This window comes from Abramis brama (genome assembly GCF_963993115.1).
Source record: "Abramis brama genome assembly, chromosome: 10".
Taxonomy (NCBI): domain Eukaryota; kingdom Metazoa; phylum Chordata; class Actinopteri; order Cypriniformes; family Leuciscidae; genus Abramis; species Abramis brama.
Window position 1 is genome coordinate 32851729 of NC_139972.1, and position 20141 is coordinate 32871869.

Sequence of the window (20141 nt, forward strand, 5' to 3'; positions counted from 1 at the left end):
GTTGAGCGTGCATACAGGCCATGGCGGTGGAGTGCATTACTTACTTTTTTCTTTGAGACAACAGTACCTGCTATCTGCAGGTCTTTTTGAAGCTCTCCACAAGTGATCCTTGGCTCTTGGACAACTCTTCTGATTATTCTTTTCACTCCTCTATCAGAAATCTTGCGAGGAGCACTGGTCGAGGCAAATTTATGGTGAAATTATTGTCTTTCCACTTCCGTATTATGGCCCCAAAAGTGCTCACTGGACCATTCAGAAGCTTAGAATGGCGCCTGTAACCAATGCCATCATCTTGTTTTGCAACAATTAGGTTGCGAAGGTCTTGAGACAGCTCTTTGCTTTTACCCATCATGAGATGTGTCTTGTGTGACACCTTGGCAATGAGACCTTTTTGTAGGCCATCATTTGGGACTGAACCAGCTGTTATTAATTTCCACTGACAGGGGGCTGGATTGCTTTTTAATTACTGTAAGTTTTCAGCAGTTGTCTTGGCTTTCCATGCCTTTTTGCGCCTCCCTTTCTTCATGTGTTCAATACTTTTTCCATGTGTCATTTCACATTATTACACATAACTTAATTTCTGAACTTATTTTTGTTTGTTTCTTTGTATGTATGGCTTACTTGGGTTGTTACCAACATCTGGTGAAAATTTCATGTCAATAGCACCTTTGGAAATATATTTACTGAGAAAAATGATGACGTGTTCAATACTTATTTCCCCCGCTGTATATAGCAAAAATGCCCAAGGGCCGAGCTTGAAGGTTCAGCCACACACTAACTCTACACATAACCCTATCTCTAAACCTAATAAAGTCAAACTCCATCCAGAGGGGGAGCTGGACATCATTTGGCTCTGCAGTGAGAACCACTTCACTGTTTTGGGAGATCCACAGACTTATTATTATGGATGTAAAGATGGACATGAACTATGTGGCCCTCTTGTGGCAACTAAAGCAGCTTTAAATATGCTGAGTTTATGACTCTGACGTGTCCAGTCCAACATTGTTGTGTCAGATGTCTGTGAATGGGGGTTTTTCAGTTTTATGACAACACACAGTTTCACAGTATGAATTATGAACAGAATCTACCACGTTATAAATCAAAAGCATTTTCTGTGAAATGTATTTTTTTCTTCAAAAGTGTGCAGCTTGCATTTTTATTAAAATACATTTAATAAATAAATGAATTCTTTTACACACAGAATCGCTCATACAATTAGATCAATTCGATTTTAATCTTGTAGAAATCAAACAATAAATAGAACATCTATTAACACTCAGCATTTCAGTATTAACTATATAAACCCAGTATTTTATCACATACATATATATTAAATCACTCACATGCCTACAGTGTATACAGATTAAAGTGCGTTCTGAGAATATATCACATTATATTAGTCACATATGTATTTTAAATAGCTTATTTATATTTGTCCAGCATTATGCTGAACCAGCTGAGCAACAGGCACATGAATGGTGTAAAAGATTCAGGGATGTGAAAACTGACTTTCCTAATCCACTTCTCATTTCTATTTTTCCTTTGTTTAAAATAAGTTGAGTAGTCATAGCTGACACTTTAACCCTGAAAAAAATGTCATCCTCACATGCAGATGAAAATAATAGAACCTCTGGCTATTTCAAGCAGGAACAACCTAAAAAGAGAGAAAAAAAAAAAAAATGGTTCATGTTTTTTTTAATGTTGCAATGCAAATTTGCTATAAATTGCTATAAAAATGCAATTACCTTGAAAATGAAAATATACTTTAAAATAATTTCTATTGAAACTTCTATTGAAAAACATTTGTAATTACACATTTGTAATGATGATGTATAGTATATTAAAAATAATGCGTAATATCAAATACAGTTTAAATCCTAATCCAGTACTGATAGTCAACACATTATAATGTGTTCTTTAAAGCACTAAAGATTATTAAAACAATGATTTAAAATGTAAAACTTTTAATTCTACTTTGTTACAAAGTGCATTTAAAAGTGCCCTTTAGTGTGTCATGAATGTGAACTCTCTTTAATACACTTAAGTGGCCTTTTATTTCATTAATATTATATTACAGGGGGTTTTTTTACCTTCCATGGTATTTTTACGGTAACATACTGTAAAAATGGAAAGCTGTCAACCACAGCTGCCAGTAGATTACCGTTATTTTACAGCGACATTTTTTACAGTGAAGGGAAGGCTCTTTGTAAACATTTGTACCTTATTCTTGCAGAAGCCCGGTCCAAACATGAACTCCAGTGCGGCGGTGAGGAGATGCAGAACGCAGAAGATGAGCTCAAGGCCACTCGCTACCATGAGAACAGAGAAAAGAACAATATTCCAGATCACGGCATCTCGAGGTTCCACACAGGCCGATGCCCATCGCTCCCGATCATACAGGTAATGCTTCTCTCTACATTAACAGACACAGAGGATCACGGTCGTCATTTATTTACATGAAATATCATTATGCTAAAGTGCACTGAATTTTCACAACGTAACAATGTTAACTGTTGCGACCCAGGCTAATTGAAAAACATGCATGGCGACATTTCTGCAAAATTAGATTACGTTGCATCTTGCACGTATTTCGATCACTTTCAAAGTGTCCTGGAACAACATTCCTGTCCGAAAATGTAGTCGTAACCCTACCCCCTACCCCTTAAACCTAACTCTACCCAAAACGTATCCCTAAAATCAGAGTGGAGTGATAGGTGAATAACACTGATGTAGAAGCACATAACCCTGGTTGTAAGCCAAACCTTGACGTAAACTGGAAACTTGTCGCTCAAATCTGATTGGTCGATTGGAATGTTGAAATCATGTTCACCCTCGTCTTTTACGGGACTTGCACTCAAGGCGCTCCATCACAGTATTATATCAGGTGAGTTACCGAGCAAGTGTGCTGTGTCAGAAAAGCCATACATATGGAGCTGATTATGTGATGCAAATGTCAAAATGAATTAGTTTACAAATGATGTACTACGGTAAAAAGTGTTTTAAGGTCATATTGTGCAAAGAACCACGCAAAAAGTCTCAATTATATTCGATATAATCATATTTTTTGTGTGAAAAAAAAATAAAAGGCGTTGCTGTTTTACTGCCTCTAGTTTTCATTTCATTACAGGAACTGCAGTGATTTGTATTTATTGGTACACATCTTCACTTTTCAGTAGCCTACACTAGCACATAGATAGCGTCCAAGCTAACACAGGAACTAAAAGCCACAGTTTTGATATCAGGTGGGAAAATCTACTTAAAGGACAAATCCAGTGAAAAATGAACCTAGGGGTAATTAACACATGGTTACCGAGTCGATCGTTCCCTGCGATGCGTTTTCATGAAAATCGAATGTAAAGAGTTTTATCTTTAAAAACAGATTAGCTCATAACACTAGTATATGGGGCACAGAGTAAGTAAAAATAAATCGCTAGTTAATACCACTAACAAGGCTCAAAATAGCCTCACACTAACACGGTAGCATAATGAGGGTCCCTACATGCAAACCGAAGCATTGAGAACTTTGTAAGTGTACAGACAGTTTAATAAGAAGATATTTTATAAAGACAGCACATTACACGTTTACATGCAGGATCCATCTTGGAAAACAGTCTCGACTAATCGAGTCACGAACGCCGTGCTACGTTAGATTTCACAAACGTAATTCCTATCGACCAGCTATCCTATCGACGGCGTTCGTGACTCGATTAGTCGAGACTGTTTTCCAAGATGGATCCTGCATGTAAACGCGTAATGTACTGTCTTTATAAAGTATCTTCTTATTAAACTGTCTGTACACTTACAAAGTTCTCAATGCTTCGGTTTGCATGTAGGGACCCTCATTATGTTACCGTGTTAGTGTGAGGCTATTTTGAGCCTTGTTAGTGGTATTAACTAGCGATTTATTTTTACTTACTCTGTGCCCCATATACTAGTGTTATGAGCTAATCTGTTTTTAAAGATAAAACTCTATACATTCGATTTTCATGAAAACGCATCGCAGGGAACGATCGACTCGGTAACCATGTGTTAATTAACCCCAGGTTCATTTTTCACTGGATTTGTCCTTTAACACCGCATTTTGTTATGTAACACTTTAACATTTAATGAGCTCTCAAAAGTCTGTCAGCCACATCAGGTTTGTTTCACATCTGATTTGTTTCTCAGTGAAATAACTACAAATGTTTACGATTTTGGCTACTGCATAAATAATTGCAAGTTACCGCTTTTTGTAAACACAGTGAAAGAATATAACAATCTCAGGCCTTACTCACCCACTTTTGACTTGTATTAATGGCCGTTCCCACTTTAGGCCTTCAGTGCCATTGTGTAAACAGAGGGGTCCCAGCGTCAGCCCTATCCCACTGACCACGAAACACGACCCCGCTGCCACAATAGCCAAACACGTGTACCCCAACTTACGCAAAACCTGGACACACGACAAGAACGACAAGTTCCTAAAAAATTCTCAAAGAAATTCTCCCAAAAATTTGTTCAGTGATTTTACATCATTAGGACAAGATATTTGCTCAAAGCATCATTATGATGATCATGGTTGAAAGGAAAATACAAAAAAAGAAAAAACCTAACTAACGCATAATTCAGTTGTCTTACCTCAGCAGTAAAATAACAGCATCCTGTCTTTTCGTAGTGTGTTGTGAAGCCTCGAGCAGCCACTAGCACCTGACAAAACACACAACAGTCATCAGAGCAATCTTGTTTGACGTCAAATACAATTGCATCATGTGACAGTGAAACCCCACTGATGATTCTGCATGATGATCTGAAACAGTTCAACACAAAAAAGACAAAATGTCTTTCAAATGAGGATGTTGAAACCAGAACAATAACAAAACCTTGAGGAACAACTGAAGTGGATCAAAACCTTTCAGCAAAGTTATACATGAATTTTGACCAATTCCCGTTCTTGTCTTAGGACAACTTTGATGAACTTGTTTGATCCACTTCAAATGCTGACTACTGTATATTGTTGTGTATATTAAGTGCATATATTAACTTATTAAGTGCATTATTGATTAGTGCATTTGAATAATAATAATTATTATTATAAAGTGTTATAATATACACATTGATTATTATTATAAAACAAAAATGGGTAACACTTTATTTTAGTGTCCTGTAAGTGTCCAGTAAATTATGCATAATTACATGCAACTAACCCTCAACCAAACCCTAACCCTATAAGTACATGTAGTTGCTTAATATTACTCAGTACTTAAATATATAATTACACTGTAACAATGACACCTTAAAATAAAGTGTAACCCAAAAATGTCTTTATCGTGTTATTAAACAGTATCAGATCTCCTATACAACCAATAAAGGGCTAGAAACGCTTGACGGCTAGTGTAATGCAAACCCACCAGAAGGCCAGATGCCCATATCCCAGAGCACCACATGGCCTCTCTGGTCACATGACTCTCTGTCAGGTACTGAGACTTCATGTCTGGAAACAGCAGAAGCACATTCGCCACCATGCAGACGATGGCTATAGGAATCAGAGCCATTCCCACACACCTGGAGCAGTGACCGACACACATCTCAGCACAGGGATCCTGCATAAACAACATCAGACATTACTCTTCACGCAGCGTCGTCATAAATGTTGTCTTTATGAACTATATGCATTAGATGACAAAACATTTTTGCACTGATTATCAACTGGTGATTTTTAGTGGATGTGGAAAGTTTAGCACAGGTGTTTAGCAGAGGTGAGATTCATCACATGAACTAGCTATGTATTTATGTTGTATATATATTTTTATGCTCGGGAATAATGCTTTGCAATAATGAAAAAGGCCTACCTGTTGAAAGACTGTAGAATATAGTTTCAGGATGACAGTGTTTTCTGGGACGCTCAGAAGAGTCTTCAGCCGTGATTGAGCTCTCAAGTGTTAGGATGAGGAACTTCAACTGCTTAAATACAGATGAGTGTTTCCTACCCACGTTTCTGTGACACACACTGACACGGCCAGATGAGGATGTTGAAACCATGACTAAAACTGCTGTTTGTGTTTACAAATACAATAAGCTCTCATTTGTTAACATTAGTTAATGCATTAATTACTGTAACATGAACTAACTATAAGCAATATGTTTTTTCAGCATTTATTAAGCTTCGTTAATTTTATTTATTAAAACTGTTCATATGTTAATGTTACAGTTCACAGAGCATTAACTAATGTTAAAAAAATGCGACTTTTAATTCTATAGTGTATTTGTAAATGTAGAAATTAGCATTAACTGAGATTAATAAATGCTGTAGAAGTAGTTCATTGTTAGTTTATGGTAACTAATACTAATATTAACAAATGAAACCTTATCCAATGACAGGCAAAAACTGATTTGTTTATAGAAAAAAATCAGATATGACAGTGAACACTGCAGAAGTGAAAAAATCTTTAAGACTGGTTCTAACTTCAGTGTTGATATCATTATAAATTATGAATACAAAACATGTCCTAATGGCTATCAGATACAATCAGATACAAAAGATATGACACGTTACAGTGGATTACAAATTAATAATAAGTACTGTAATATTATTGTGTAATGTTGAGTAGCCAACCACAATGACAATTTCACTTGTCCTTCCTTTTTTTATATATAAAATAAAAGTAAAAATAAATCCGGAATTACAGTGAAAGACTTGGAAGAGAATGTGGCTAATTTATACATGCTATGATACTTTTTCAAAAGATGTAAACAATATGTGTGTTAACATGTGTTTCTGTAATAGCACATAATATAATATTAATTAAACAAAAGGCAACTTAATGTAAGTGCACTTCAACAGAGTACACTTAAAGTGTACTGTACTTTTTTTTCACAACCGATGGCTTCTGAAGCAAAATTAGTTTATACTGTGCTAATTTGATGATGCTTTTGTGCCCTTTTTGAAGTTTGGAAGCTGCAGTCTCCATTCATTTTAATCGCATAGAATAGAGTGAGTAGTCGTCTAAAATTTCACCTTTAGTTTTCCACCGAAGAAAGAATGACACAAGGGTGAGTAAAAAGTGTCAAAATTTACATTTTTGGGGCAACCATTCCTTGGACCTTCTGGTGCTCTTTGGTCATTTTTGGACTGAAAAATGTTGTTTTGTTTTTATAAACATGAAGCTAATTTCATCTAGTGGAAACTTTTGGTACTGCAGCCAAACAAATTCTTACTGAAAGCTCATTTTTAGAGATGTAAAGTTCAAATTTGGAACACAAATTTGGCTTTGATTATCTTGCAGTTTTAGAGCATAATGTGTATTTTGTGCATTTTTCATAACAATAAAAGTACAATTCTTTAACTTTTTTAAGTTTAAGTTCACTTCAGCAATAATCTGCCAAGTGTCTGCTTTAAAAACAGGCGAAACTTAAGTCTGTGCTCCAAAACATTCAAGATTTACTAAAAAATCTTTAAGCTGAAAATGTCATTTTCAGGTCCATGCTCAAAAAGTGATAAACAGTTAAGAAATGGATCAACTATTACATAAATATAATTGAGTACCATAAAATTCCCTATTCACTATAATGCATGCCGAATGTTCTTGCTTGGGTTTGAATGTGTAGTTTGTCACATATGCACAATAATATTTGCACGATTGCATCACAATCTTTTATGTTGCTTTCCAAAGGTCAGGACTTAGTATTATGTTCATTTTGTGCTCTTTCTTTGACATGATCTGATATCTGACACGCTTTGTTCCTCAGTGGTTGTGTGCAACAACTGGAAGCAAACTGTATGACCAGCCTATGATGCAGTTCTGTTGAATGCCAGTCAGCACGCTCACAAGACAGTTCATGAATCAGGGGATTTTTGTGCCTGTCAAACCAGCAACTGCAGAATTATTAGAATGTTTAATCGTTTTATTTGAAAACGTTACTATAAGGGAACATGTTCCCCTTTCAATAGCTTGCCTACTCATAAAAATATGTGGTTGTGTCCTAATTCTGCATGATTCGAAGTCGGCATGAGATCAAAACAAACCTGATTTACTTATTCTTATTGTGAAGAATTATCATTCAAGTTTGGGGTCATTTTTAAAATAAGTCTCTAATGTTCACCAAGGCTGTAGGCCTATTCATTTGATCAAGTAGCCTACTCTTTTTTTTCAATTCCATTTGCTGACTTCACCTTTACCAAGCAATTATATATACACACTTTAAATAGAATCCATTCAAATCGCCATATAGAGTTGATTGGCTAATTTTGGATTTTACCTGGGGGAAAGTTTGACACAGAATGAAGTGAGGAATATTACTCATGTTGTATAAAAACGCACGAGAATCAAGTGGGAAGTGCTGCAACCAACACTATGGGAAATGCTGAAAGCCATAACCATAACAGGGCAAGACTAGAGCAAACTTCGACTGTCTGGTTCACTGATCATCTGACAGTCTTTTTCCCATATTTCACATGATATTTCCAACAATAGGCTACTTCTCAAAACGCAGTGCTTTAGCAATCCTCATGTAGAGGATTATGCAAATCCTTATGTAAAAAACATGCAGTCATGACAATGCAGATCAGAAGTTTTCCTCTTTAAGACAGATGTGAGTCACATTGGCATTCTTTGAACTTAGGATTATGAGAAAATATTAATAAATACATAATACGTTCAATTTCTTAAATAAATTATTTCGATCTGGAAACAAAAAAATCAGCCTAAATTTAAGGTGTTTATTTGAATTACACATTTCGTTTCAATGCATTTGGATTAGTTTTGACAAACTAATAAACAATGTGATGCATATGTCAGTCATACATAAAACGAAACAAGCAAGATTTCTGAAATAGTAATGCACTGAACGTGTTTTAATTGCACAATAATCAGGTTTTTATATGAATCAATAAGTCCAGTTTGTTTCAATCTCGTACATTTTCACAACTAACAACGGTTCATACTTTTTAATTGAATAAACAGATTCATATGGAAGCTTGTTTCATGCCATAAAAATACATACATTTTATCTCACAATTCTGACCTTTTTTTCTCAGTTGCAACTTTATATCTCAAAATTTGGATTTATAACCTCGCAATTGCGAATTGTAACGTCACGATTCTGACCAAACAAGTCAGAATTGCAAGATATAAACTTGCAGTTCTGACTTTTTTCCCAACAAATGTGAGTTCTGTGATATACAGTAAAAGTGCAACTTTATATATTTTTTATTCCGGTTTCTTTCAGGTTTCATTTACGTATTACTAATAAATGTGGATCACATTAAGTCTATTGGTTTGCTCAATCCAAATAGATTGAAATTTGATAAGAAATTCAAATACATAAATCTTAAATTTCGGCCTAAATGTTTATTTATTGAGTGTAATAACCACAAGGAATAATTTAGGCATTCTGCTTGTCAAATAAAACACACGACAACAAAAACTAAATTCTGTAAAGTAATCTTTTCTTTATTTTAATCAAATTGAAAATGCCTGCAAATGCTTACAAAATGAGTTTCTCCTGCAGCACTCACACGATTTCAATCTCTAAGCTAGTCATGACTCGTCTATGAACGCTTATAAAATGAAAACCATTCCGAAACCGTCATGACTTTACAGTATGAACCTCTCTGGAAAGGCACTGAAGGAGTATTAGCAACTAAAGATGTTGAGCAGAAACCGAACGAGATAAGAGAACGCGGCTGCTAACATCTGTTTCCAGTCTGTGGGGCGTTTGAGGAAGCAGATCAGAGCAGCAGAGGATCGTTCAGCTGCTCATGTTGGGGAACATCTCCGTGAGGGTGGTCTGCTTCGCCCCCTTCTTCAAGCTAGTCGGGACCGTTGTTGCAGGAGAAGACGCGGGGCTTTTCCCAGGGGTCGCTCCCCCAGTTCCAGACAGTCTCTTTTCAGTTTTCCCCTCGTCCCTGCATCCCGTGCTGTTCCTCCTGGTCGACCGTGGCGTACTAATGTTCTTTATCGTACTCTCCTCATCCGTGTTTGTACTTGTGGAAGCCGTAGTGCTTTTTTGCCGGAGCTGATAGCTATCGGCTGAACCCTTCCTGCGGTCCACGGCGCTTTGGCGGTTCAGGTCTCTCTGAAGTTGCATCGCCAATCTTCGGTCCTCCTCTTCCTGGTGCCAGCGACTCCGCAAGGTCTCCTCGTGCCACGCCAGTTCACACAGAAAAGGGCTGTCAAGTGAAAAAGGAGATTCGCACCGCGGAGAAGAACACGGCCTCTTAGTGTGTAGATCCGCTTCACTCTGAAGCTCGACCTCTGAACTCTTCCTTTTCGAAGAGCTGCTGTTGGAACTGTTAAAAACAGAAGTGTGTTCTGAGCCGCTGGGAATGAAGCTGGAGGTGGAGGGTTTCCCGTTGTAGTCCGGCACAGGCACACTCTGTTTAACCGTGTCCTCCACAGATGGTGCTGTGAGGGCTTTTGGAGGGCTCAGAATGTTCTCCTGAAAAAAAAAAAAGGAACATTTATACATTTATAATCTTTAAAATGAAACACTAAGCATGCATGAACTTTGCACACGCACTACAAAGGTTTTGGATCAAGTATTTTTTGGGGGGATAGTTAGGGATGCACCGATACCAATACCTGGAATCTGGAATCAGAATCTGGAAAATGTGGTGCATCCCTAGTAGGGCTGAAACGATTAGTCGACAAAAATATCTTCTTGTCGAGTAGTCGTTTGATCCCACGTGACCTAATGTAAGGGCCTGCAATATCGCGATTTGACCGCTACGGCGCTGTAGCGCTAGAGAGTAATGCAGCCGTTACAAATGCTATTGCGGTAGAAGAAAACACAGCGCGAATTACGACGGAGTCAGAATGTCTAAACGAATCCGAACTAGCAAGGTGTGTGAAAGTTTCACAAAACTTCAAACCAAGAATGCTGTCGTGTGCAATACATGCTAGGTGGAACTTGCTTTTCACGGGAGCATAACATGCATGTAAAAGCACAAGACGAGCCGGTGAGAGGTGAATGTTCTCCAGCTGGAGCTAACGTTAATAACTAGCAGTAAATCTCTTTATTAGAGAATGCAATACTACTACTAATAGCAATAATATGAACAATAATAAGATAATTACAGTAATGTGATGATTTATTTTTGCATAGAATAAAGCTTGATCGAGCTTAGGAGTCAGGGCTGTTTTTATTATTGTAACACTATTAGGTATTACAGTCTTATCACTTGCCTGTATTTTGTTCCATATTCATGAAGACTTACAAAAGGAGATGTTATGAAGAATATCGTGTCAGTTACTTTTTCATACTGTAAATTAAAAGGTGAATGAGAATGTCTCTATTAGATCAATTGTCATGTCAATTTTATAATATCAACTTAACTCATGTCAACTTATAATAATTGTTTGCAGATTAAGTTTGTCTGTATTGCAGCTGATTCATTTTTGTTGATTTTTTTCTATTGAAAAAGAACCGAATATTTAAACAATGCTTAGAGAGCATTTGTGTGTGATTTGAGTTGGACAGAAATCTGAAAACTTAAAGAGAATGACCTGTTTAGTTGCTCAAAGTTCATTAAAACAACCATTTCAAAAGCTGAAGTGATTTTCTTTTTTTATATTATAGTTAGAATATGTATGACTAATTTTTTAGAGTGTTTTAACTAATTGAAAAAGCTGAATAATCGTTCTAAAACTTACCGATTAGTCGGCGAAATAATCGATGATTAGTCGATTAATCGTTCTAATAATCGTTAGATTAATCGATTATCAAAATAATCGTTTGTTGCAGCCCTAATCCCTAGTGACAGACATCTATAATGTTACAAAATATTTTGGCTTTAAATAAATGCTGTTCTTTTCATCAAAGAGTCCTGGGAAAAAAAGTATCCACACATATTAACTGTTTTCAACATTGATAATAATAATAAGTGTTTCTTGAGCATCAAATCGTCATATTAGAATGATTTCTGAAGGATCATGTGACACTGAAGACTGGAGTAATGATGCTGAAAATTCAGCTTTGCATCACAGGAAAAATGTATATTTTAAAACATATTCAAATAGAAAACAGGCTTTAAGGAAAATGTTAGGAAAAAACTTTATCTTCACTAAAACTCAGTCCAAATACAACTGATACACGTGGCATGTATGATCTGAAAGACATCATTATTTCCTTTGTAATGATTTCATTTATGAGAGGAGAAAAGACAATCAAAGCATCTTTAAAATCACCTTATTAGCCATCAGAGAGGAGTCTGGGCTGCTGTCTGAACTGCTCGGCGGTTTATGAGGCATTGGACGCAAAAACCTGACATATAAGAGAATGGAGTGCATTAGAAAAACCCTCTTTCTCTGTGGCCTTTCAATACTTTCAACAATATCCAGGAGTTATACTACTGATATACTGGGGTTCAACAGCAGGTACTCACTTCTCAATGTCCCCCTTATTTGGTTTTGTTTTCTTAGCTGGCGTAGCATCAGTAGGTTTGACGATCCATGGTGATTCAGAGATCGGTCCTGAATTCTGCAAAAGCAACACAAAACTGCATTGCATCATCCCCGATTGCGGCGTTTTCTTCTCAAAAGAAAGAACTGATTCTGAACTGGCTGAAGTGAGTCATCAGTAATTCCAGTCTTGCTTTCAGCTCAAACTAATGTAGGTTTGTAACAAATTTGCATAATGCCTGCCTATTGTCTTCATTGGCTGCCTGTGAACAATGTCTACTTTCACTATGAAATATTGTAGTTGTAGTTGAGGCCTTGAAGAATGGTGTTGTTGAAATGACAAGACGCTATTTTCTGCACCGTGAAAGCAAATCTACTTTACAGCACTTCAAAAGGACGTGGACTCAGGCTCAAATTGATACGGTAAAACTAGTGCTGGGCGGTATAGCGTTTCATACCGAATACCGATGCTTATTTCTGTTGTGAATTTTTAATATACCGCAATACCGGTGTATGTCGCTTAAACACCGCTGGGAATGCGGCGTGACACTGTTTGAGAGGGTCTTTTCACTATTGCACCGTGGTGAGGCACAGCTGTGTGTGTTACTGAGCGTGACGGTGAAGATGGAGAGATTAAACTATAATTGATAGCTGTCAAATTAAATTACAGTGCTTCCCATACATTGGTTCACAATATCAACACAGCCTTTTGGAAAATCTATTTGTGGTTGGCATCGTTGAATAAACATGAGCACTGCACGTTTCAAAGTCAAAGCGTGGGGTGGGTGTTTTAATATGGATGTATCTGAAGTCTTTAGAAAAGTTTCGATGTTATTTCAATTGAATCTTTCTTTATCTTTACTGATAAAGCAGCGTTTATGATCGCTGCGCTGCTTTGTGTACAGCCGTTACCGGGGAAACCGCTATTTCTGCCGCTCCTACAGCGCCTCCTGCTGGCACCTCTTTGTAAACAGCCTTTCAAACCTGTTTTAATACTAGTGTGGATTTTTAAAATGGGGCATTCTCAGCCAATCTACTGCAGTATTTCCTCTCTCAATCAGTAGAAAATGTGCTTGGAAAAAAAATAATACCGGTATAATTTTGAAAAATACCGTGATATGGATTTTTGGTCATGCCGCCCAGCACTAGGTAAAACTGACGCCATCTTTACTGTTCATATCACTATCAAGTGCTGAAATTCAAATATGATAATGCACGTTTCATTTCCGACAAGAGATGTAAGCGGTCGACCAATCACAACAGACTGGGTCATCTGACCAATCAGAGCAGAATAGGAAGTAAAATAAGAAAAAAATGCACAGAATGTATGCAGATTTAGCTTTTCTAAATGATGCTGCAACTCAGTAGGGTTTAGCTAGTTTGGCATCCATTCCAATTTTAATTTGTAGATACTGATGAACTTATATTCGCATAAATTATAAGATTGGGTAACAATCCTTAAAGTGTAAGTTGCAGGTTAAATTTTTCACGAAGATAATGCAATGTGTTTATTAAACATAAAGATAAGAACCGCCCACCATTGTTTTTTATACCAAAATGCTGATATAATATGAAAAGTTGGCACTTTTAACAGTGGTTTTAACCGCTCCCGCTCCCTTCCACTAGATGGGGCGTGACGTCATAAGAGGAACTCACTAGTATAGTTACCGTACGCTAGCAGCTATAGATGCCTTACATAACTTCAGAAAAGTTGGTTGTATGTTTTATTTGATAAAAAAAATTATGGATAAAATAACTCCATAGTAAACATACTCGTGTGTGCTGACTTCAAGGGGACCGTGATCCTGCCTGAAATGAGAATAAGCTATTCGCAAAACAAACGGGTTCAGGCACGTCAGATCAGCTGGTCGCAGGTCGAGCTTTCACTAAACTCCAAAACACGTTCACCTCACGGCAGCACACACTCTCCACTGCTGATTCAATTGGGTGGCATAGCCCACACAAACACAGTGATGGGGACATCGATCTCTCTTTTTCTCTTCTGACAATAAACATTGCTAATTAAATCTTGAGAAATTGATAACGCGTGGATTGAGGAAGGGTATTACATGACGTCTGAGGCGTCGATGAGACTAGCGATTGATGCCTGTGCAGTGTGTGCATCTCTAACGTTACAGCTCTGATTTGGACTGACTTACTGCAAGTAAATAATGTATTCAGTCGTTGTCCCTCCTTGCTATTCTACATGACGGCAATATTTTGAAAAGACTTGCTTGTTCCGTTATATTATCCGGGTTAAGTTTGCACCAGGCTAGACTAGCTCTAACGTATCTAACGTTACTCACCATGGACACCTGGCCAACCCTCCACTAATTCTCCTCACACCAAGCATTAATAACTCTTTTGAGTGCCGTGGCTCCCCTCTCTCACGCCTGACCGGTTAAAAATTGTAGGGCTGTGGTCCATAAAGAATTTGATGGTTTTCCGCATCCTCAGTCGTTCTCCAAATAGCCATAATACAGTAGGAATCTAGCAGAGCATGGGTTGCGAGTTCCTCTTGTGACGTCATCACCCAGTAACTGAAAAAACACGCTACCTTTGAAGAAACCCCAATAAATGTTATTTTAACGCATTTTAAGACAGAAATAATTAAATATATACATATAGAGCACTTTAATTTATACATTAATTGGCTGTGGTGGTTAACCTGCAACTTACACTTTAAGGCTGAGATTGACAAATGGAGTCAATGCTTGAATGCGTGTAAACATTAGGGACACCGAATGAGATTATTTACACGTCCTCCAGTTATGCTCAGACGGTCCAAATGTCCGTTGTCAGATTTTATTGTTGTTTTGACATGTTATTAAAACAGTCTTGCTGCACTTTTCTGACTGTGCATGTCACTCTGATGTGTGACCTCACCAGCTCTTGGCTGAGCAGTCTGGCCAGTTTCTCATCGTTCTCCAGCTGTTGCTCTTCATGCCTCCTCCTCTCCTCCGCCATACGCTCCTCCTCCTCAGCCAGGAGGCGCTGGATGTACTCCTCACTGGCTCTCCGCTCGGCTTCCTCCAGAGCTCGCTTCTCCTCCACGAGCTGTTCAAAACAAGAGACCAGATGATGACAGCCTTCACAACAACAAAACATCAATAACAAATGCTGATTTTATTTGCACTAAAATGGACAATGTGTATACTAGGGATGTGCGAGACTCTTCGACAAGTCGATTAAACGATACAGCTGCAGCTAATCGACTTGGAAATACTAGTCATTTAGCTAAATTTTTTATACACTTTACATGTTTTACCTTATATTTTTACAAAGGCTATGTTTAAATTAGTCATGTTAAGCATTTTAAAAATGAAACTTAATATTATATTTAAAAAAATTGTATTTCAACAGCAGATGTTTTTAGTGGCATTCAGTCGACTAGTTGATTGCAAAATGTATGTTTTAAAATGTTATAGTAATGTATAAATCAAGGTTTTTTACATTGTTTTCTAAATTCAAGTACCTTGGCCTCATATGTTTTATCCCATATCCAAAGAGCACAGAGACACAGACTTTATATCCCAGTAGCACTCTTTGCATCCTGTGCTCTATATAACAATAACTATATTAGCATCCACACCAACACACAGTATCGTTCTGATTATTCTAAGTGCGCGCTGCAGTTTTATCGTATGTCACTTTAAATGCTCCAGCTCTTTAAAACGGAACTGATTCTGATTGGCTGTCGATGTTTTTATCGCTCATCAGCTGGAAAAAATCCTTCTAAAACCTTGATTACAATGATATTGGTTCTCTGTCGTTAACATTACAGTAGTGGTGTGGACTGTCATTCTTTTACATTTAGAATGATTTTTAGAAATATATTTTTATTGTTATCGTTAGTATTAGAGACAGAGTTGTCATAAAAAAACGACTTGGGACATTTTAAAATTGACGCTTTGAGCGCTGTCGTAAACACCTCTGATTGGCCGTTGTGTTCGCACCATAGACTGTAAAAAATACACGCACGCGCTCATCGGAAATGTCTGTGATTGGCTACAATGATCAACGCAGGGGAGCGTTTGAGAACATACAGAAAAGTGAGTGAGAGCGTTTGAAAGCACAAGCTGTCCGCTGGTAGACGTCTGCTATCAAACTCTCCCGTCTGTATCTGTGCAACGCTTGGTCAAGAGCCTCATTGATGTATATTTACAACATGTTTATGAAGCGCTGATCATTGTAACCAATCACAGACATATCTGATGAGCGCGTGAACACAATGGCCAATCAGAGGCGTTTACGATTCCGCTCAAAGCGCCACATTATTTAAATTACAGTTCCGACTTGGTACCGAAGTCGGTACTTTTTGACAACTCTAGTTAGTATCATCCTTGGTGTGAACGGGTCTTAATCCTAAAAGACCATGTACTGAAAAAGTTTCCATAACTGAAATTTCATAAATGAAAACATATTTATGAAGATGTCTTTAAAGGTACAACAGCAAAAAGCAGTTATCTCTGAAAAAAAAAAAAATATGAATAGTCTTGGACTTGGTGCTGGAAACCCAACGCACAGGACAATAGTGACACCAGAATAAAAATATTCAGGATTCAGAAGCTGAAAATACAGAATTATTTTAGACGAACTTGCTTGCTCTCTTTCACTGACTAGATACATTTAAAATGTAGGCCACTTTTTACTGGTAACATAAGACATTTGGCATTATCAGGACCCACAAATATTTACCCATTGCATTATTATACATTATATTAAACATTATATATAGTTTTATGTAGTAATGACACTAAAACTCTGTAACTTAAATTTTTCTCACACATTAATTTTCATTTTGGCAATACATATTTTCACTATCCATGATACATATTGTTGCATTTTTGTATTGCGATATATTGTGACAGATACATTGTTACACCCCTGATAATACTATTACTAATAATAAATCTTAAGTGTAATTATGTGTATGAACAACTATAAATATTATGTGCACGGAAAAGAGAAAAAAAATTAGGCTAGATCTTTCATAAATTCCATTGCATAAATGTCAGAACCAGCATTCTGCTCTGGGCAGGACAGGACAGGACAGGACAGGACACACAAACAAAAACCACTGTGTTGTTGGCAGAACAACAATGTAAACATGGGATTGCAGTCTGTAATGTGCATTCATGGAGGCCCACCTGCCATTTCAGTGACTGCTGGCTAAAAATCCACCACATCTTAACAGAGAGAGTCGAGACCGTCGTGAATCTCTCACCTTGCTGATCTGGTCCTCGTACTCTTTTCTCAGCTCTCCTGGCTGACATACTCGAGGTCTTGAAATCAGCACTGGGAGGGGAAAAGAAAGCGATTAATCAATGTAATATGCATTACCATGAAACGGTTATGTAGCACATACGGCTTCACCATACCAGCATCATCACAATCATCAATTCCCTGCACTCTCCGCTCGCACTGGGCGGGGAAAGCGTCCTGTATGCGTCTCCACAGCTCAATGTTGACCAAGGTCTTGTTCCGGCCGTTCAGTCGTGCCCACGTGGACACACGCTTTCGGCAAAGCGGACAGCACATGTTGGACTTGTCCACGGTTTCCAGAAAGCAGGGTTTGCAGAACGTGTGCGTGCAGGGAAGAGTGACCGGCTCCAGGAATATGTCCAGACAGATCGGACAGAGGCAGTCTGAGCGTTCAAGACCCCCGGAGCTTTCCTCAACCGGACCCGTGTCCACTTCAGACACAGGCGGCATTCTGCGGCCGGCCTCTCGGTGTCAGTCAATGATGATTCTCTCTCTCTCAGCTTCTACAGCAGCATATGACAGTCAGCTGAAAGACAAGAACAATGTGAAAGCCTGATCTAAAACACTGTATTACATGACATGTACTACATTAGATCCAGGGTTTCCACCACCAAAGCACAGCTGCAGGTTTTGTAAGGAGAAACTATATAAAACATGTAGTTTTAATGGGTCTCTAAAGGTTGAGACCCCCTGCATTAGATAACATTAAATCTAATGTAAATATCTACATATGAGGTGCTTATTCAGATCAACAAATCAATTATTCAGTAAGCATCCGCAAACCTGCACTTCAAATTGTTACTAGCCTGTAAGTTATCACATAGTTATGTTGTTAAATTGTTATGTGTTCATCATCAGCTACATTAACCAGTGGGAATTTTACCACAAGACATCCAAAAAGGCTTATTTTATAAACGATTGTCAATAAAGCATATATTCAGAATACGTCCAAATGAACTGTAGATTATTTTATAAAAGTTATTATGCTAACCCGCATCTGAATGCTAGCAACTTTTTTTTTTTTTAGCAGTGTGAGTGATTGTTGTGAGGGTAAAATGAAGGTAAACCTTTGATTGTTTAAAATACGTGACGTCTCTGTCGTTATATGGTTTATTAATGCGAATGTCAAAGAACAATTAAAAATATTACAATTCACACTTACTTGCCTTCCTTGCTTGCTTGCTTGCTTACTCACTAGGCCCCAAAATCCCGGGAAAATTTGCGCCCGCCTCCTCGCGTATGTGAAGCCATGAGCGCCAATGTTGAGCTTAATTCCAAAATAAAAGTCCTTCGGTTTTATTATAGACTTCAAACTGGTAGTCCAGTCATTTTAAGCCAAAATGGGTGTCAACCTAGGACAAATTGCAACAGAAGCAAAACTCATCTGATTTTGTATCCTCAATATGTCCTGAGTAAGGGGAAACAATAAGCCCCGATGAATCCCATTAGGGGAAAGTTTCGAAAAAGACCCAAATATACCATATACGCCTATTCATTTTTTTCTCTCACGTAAATAGGATAAACAATTTAACCTTTAGATATCACCATGAAAATTACAGATTACTTACATCAAGACAAACAAAAAATGTTTTTTTAAATGGTTTGTTAACATGGGCAAACGATGCATAATCTAATTACGTATACTGTGCTAATTTGCATAAATACCACAACAGATCTAAACTGGGTAGGTGAAAATGTCTCGTTGAATCTTGTTGACACATAACAGTAAAATACTTAATATTAAGGTCTGAATGGAACCCATTTAGGCTACCCATGAGCATTAATAAAGAGGCAGGAAGAAGTAGCTTCTTTAGAAACCAGCCTTTATTAATTATTATTGCAGAGATGGGGTTTGGGGCTGGGTCCGTGGGACTGTTTCTGGGGGTTCACTTTTTATTTTACCTACCTTTTGTCTTCTGCATTCTCCTACCCTTGTCTCCTGTTCTTCCCTCAGACTCGTCCCCCAGAAACAGTCCCATGGAAATATATGTAATACAATAAATAAAACGTTGATTCAAATAAATAATTCGATTAAAATAGAGAATTAATACATCTGTACAGCATAGTAATATAGTAGAGTAGAAAAAACGTAATAATGTAGCAAAGGAGAAACAAAGTATTTTCCAAAAACTATTTTACGCATATTCATAATATTCATTTTCACAGCATCGGACAGAGGACAGAGTAAAGGTAAACAGGACCTAAAATTTCCACACTTTTATTAGCCCCGGGTCATTGAAAATGTGTTCTGATCTTCACAGAAAATGAGCCAAGGAAAAAATAATTAATCGTATCATTTTTCTTTTGATAAAAAATGGAAACGGGTCCTACAGACCCGAACACCATACAAGGGTTAAAAAAAATGTTGAAATGGTTCACGTTCTGGTCTTATAGTGTTGATCCTGTGACCAGCAGAGGGGACTATTGTTACACACATCAATGAAATGTGAACGGATGTGTTTCACACAATATGCTATAAGTACCTCACTGTTCACGGGAAAG

The 20141-nt window shown here is 37.5% G+C and overlaps 2 protein-coding genes across 5 annotated transcripts; both read right to left on the minus strand.

The window, feature by feature from the left end:
- Positions 1 to 1134: 1134 nt before the first annotated feature.
- Positions 1135 to 5923, minus strand: LOC311091129 (transmembrane 4 L6 family member 1). Its single transcript, XM_084126896.1, has 6 exons — positions 5826 to 5923; positions 5385 to 5576; positions 4615 to 4683; positions 4275 to 4429; positions 2221 to 2413; positions 1135 to 1654 (listed from the first exon to the last, which is right to left on the minus strand). Exons 2-6 carry the CDS (start codon positions 5559 to 5561, stop codon positions 1640 to 1642), a joined length of 609 nt encoding a protein of 202 aa, XP_083983022.1. The 5' UTR covers positions 5562 to 5576; positions 5826 to 5923; the 3' UTR covers positions 1135 to 1639.
- A 3481-nt stretch (positions 5924 to 9404) lies between these two features.
- rnf168 (ring finger protein 168) lies at positions 9405 to 18896 on the minus strand. Of its 4 annotated transcripts, none has more exons than XM_084125389.1 (7): positions 18802 to 18896; positions 17756 to 18165; positions 17602 to 17672; positions 15261 to 15431; positions 12359 to 12453; positions 12162 to 12237; positions 9405 to 10413 (listed from the first exon to the last, which is right to left on the minus strand). In XM_084125389.1, exons 2-7 carry the CDS (start codon positions 18087 to 18089, stop codon positions 9724 to 9726), a joined length of 1437 nt encoding a protein of 478 aa, XP_083981515.1. In that variant the 5' UTR covers positions 18090 to 18165; positions 18802 to 18896; the 3' UTR covers positions 9405 to 9723. The 4 variants fall into 4 exon arrangements, with proteins under 4 accessions (XP_083981515.1, XP_083981518.1, XP_083981517.1 ...); XM_084125392.1 differs by having other exon boundaries at positions 17525 to 17672; positions 18806 to 18874; XM_084125391.1 differs by having other exon boundaries at positions 17525 to 17672; positions 18802 to 18862.
- Positions 18897 to 20141: the final 1245 nt, after the last annotated feature.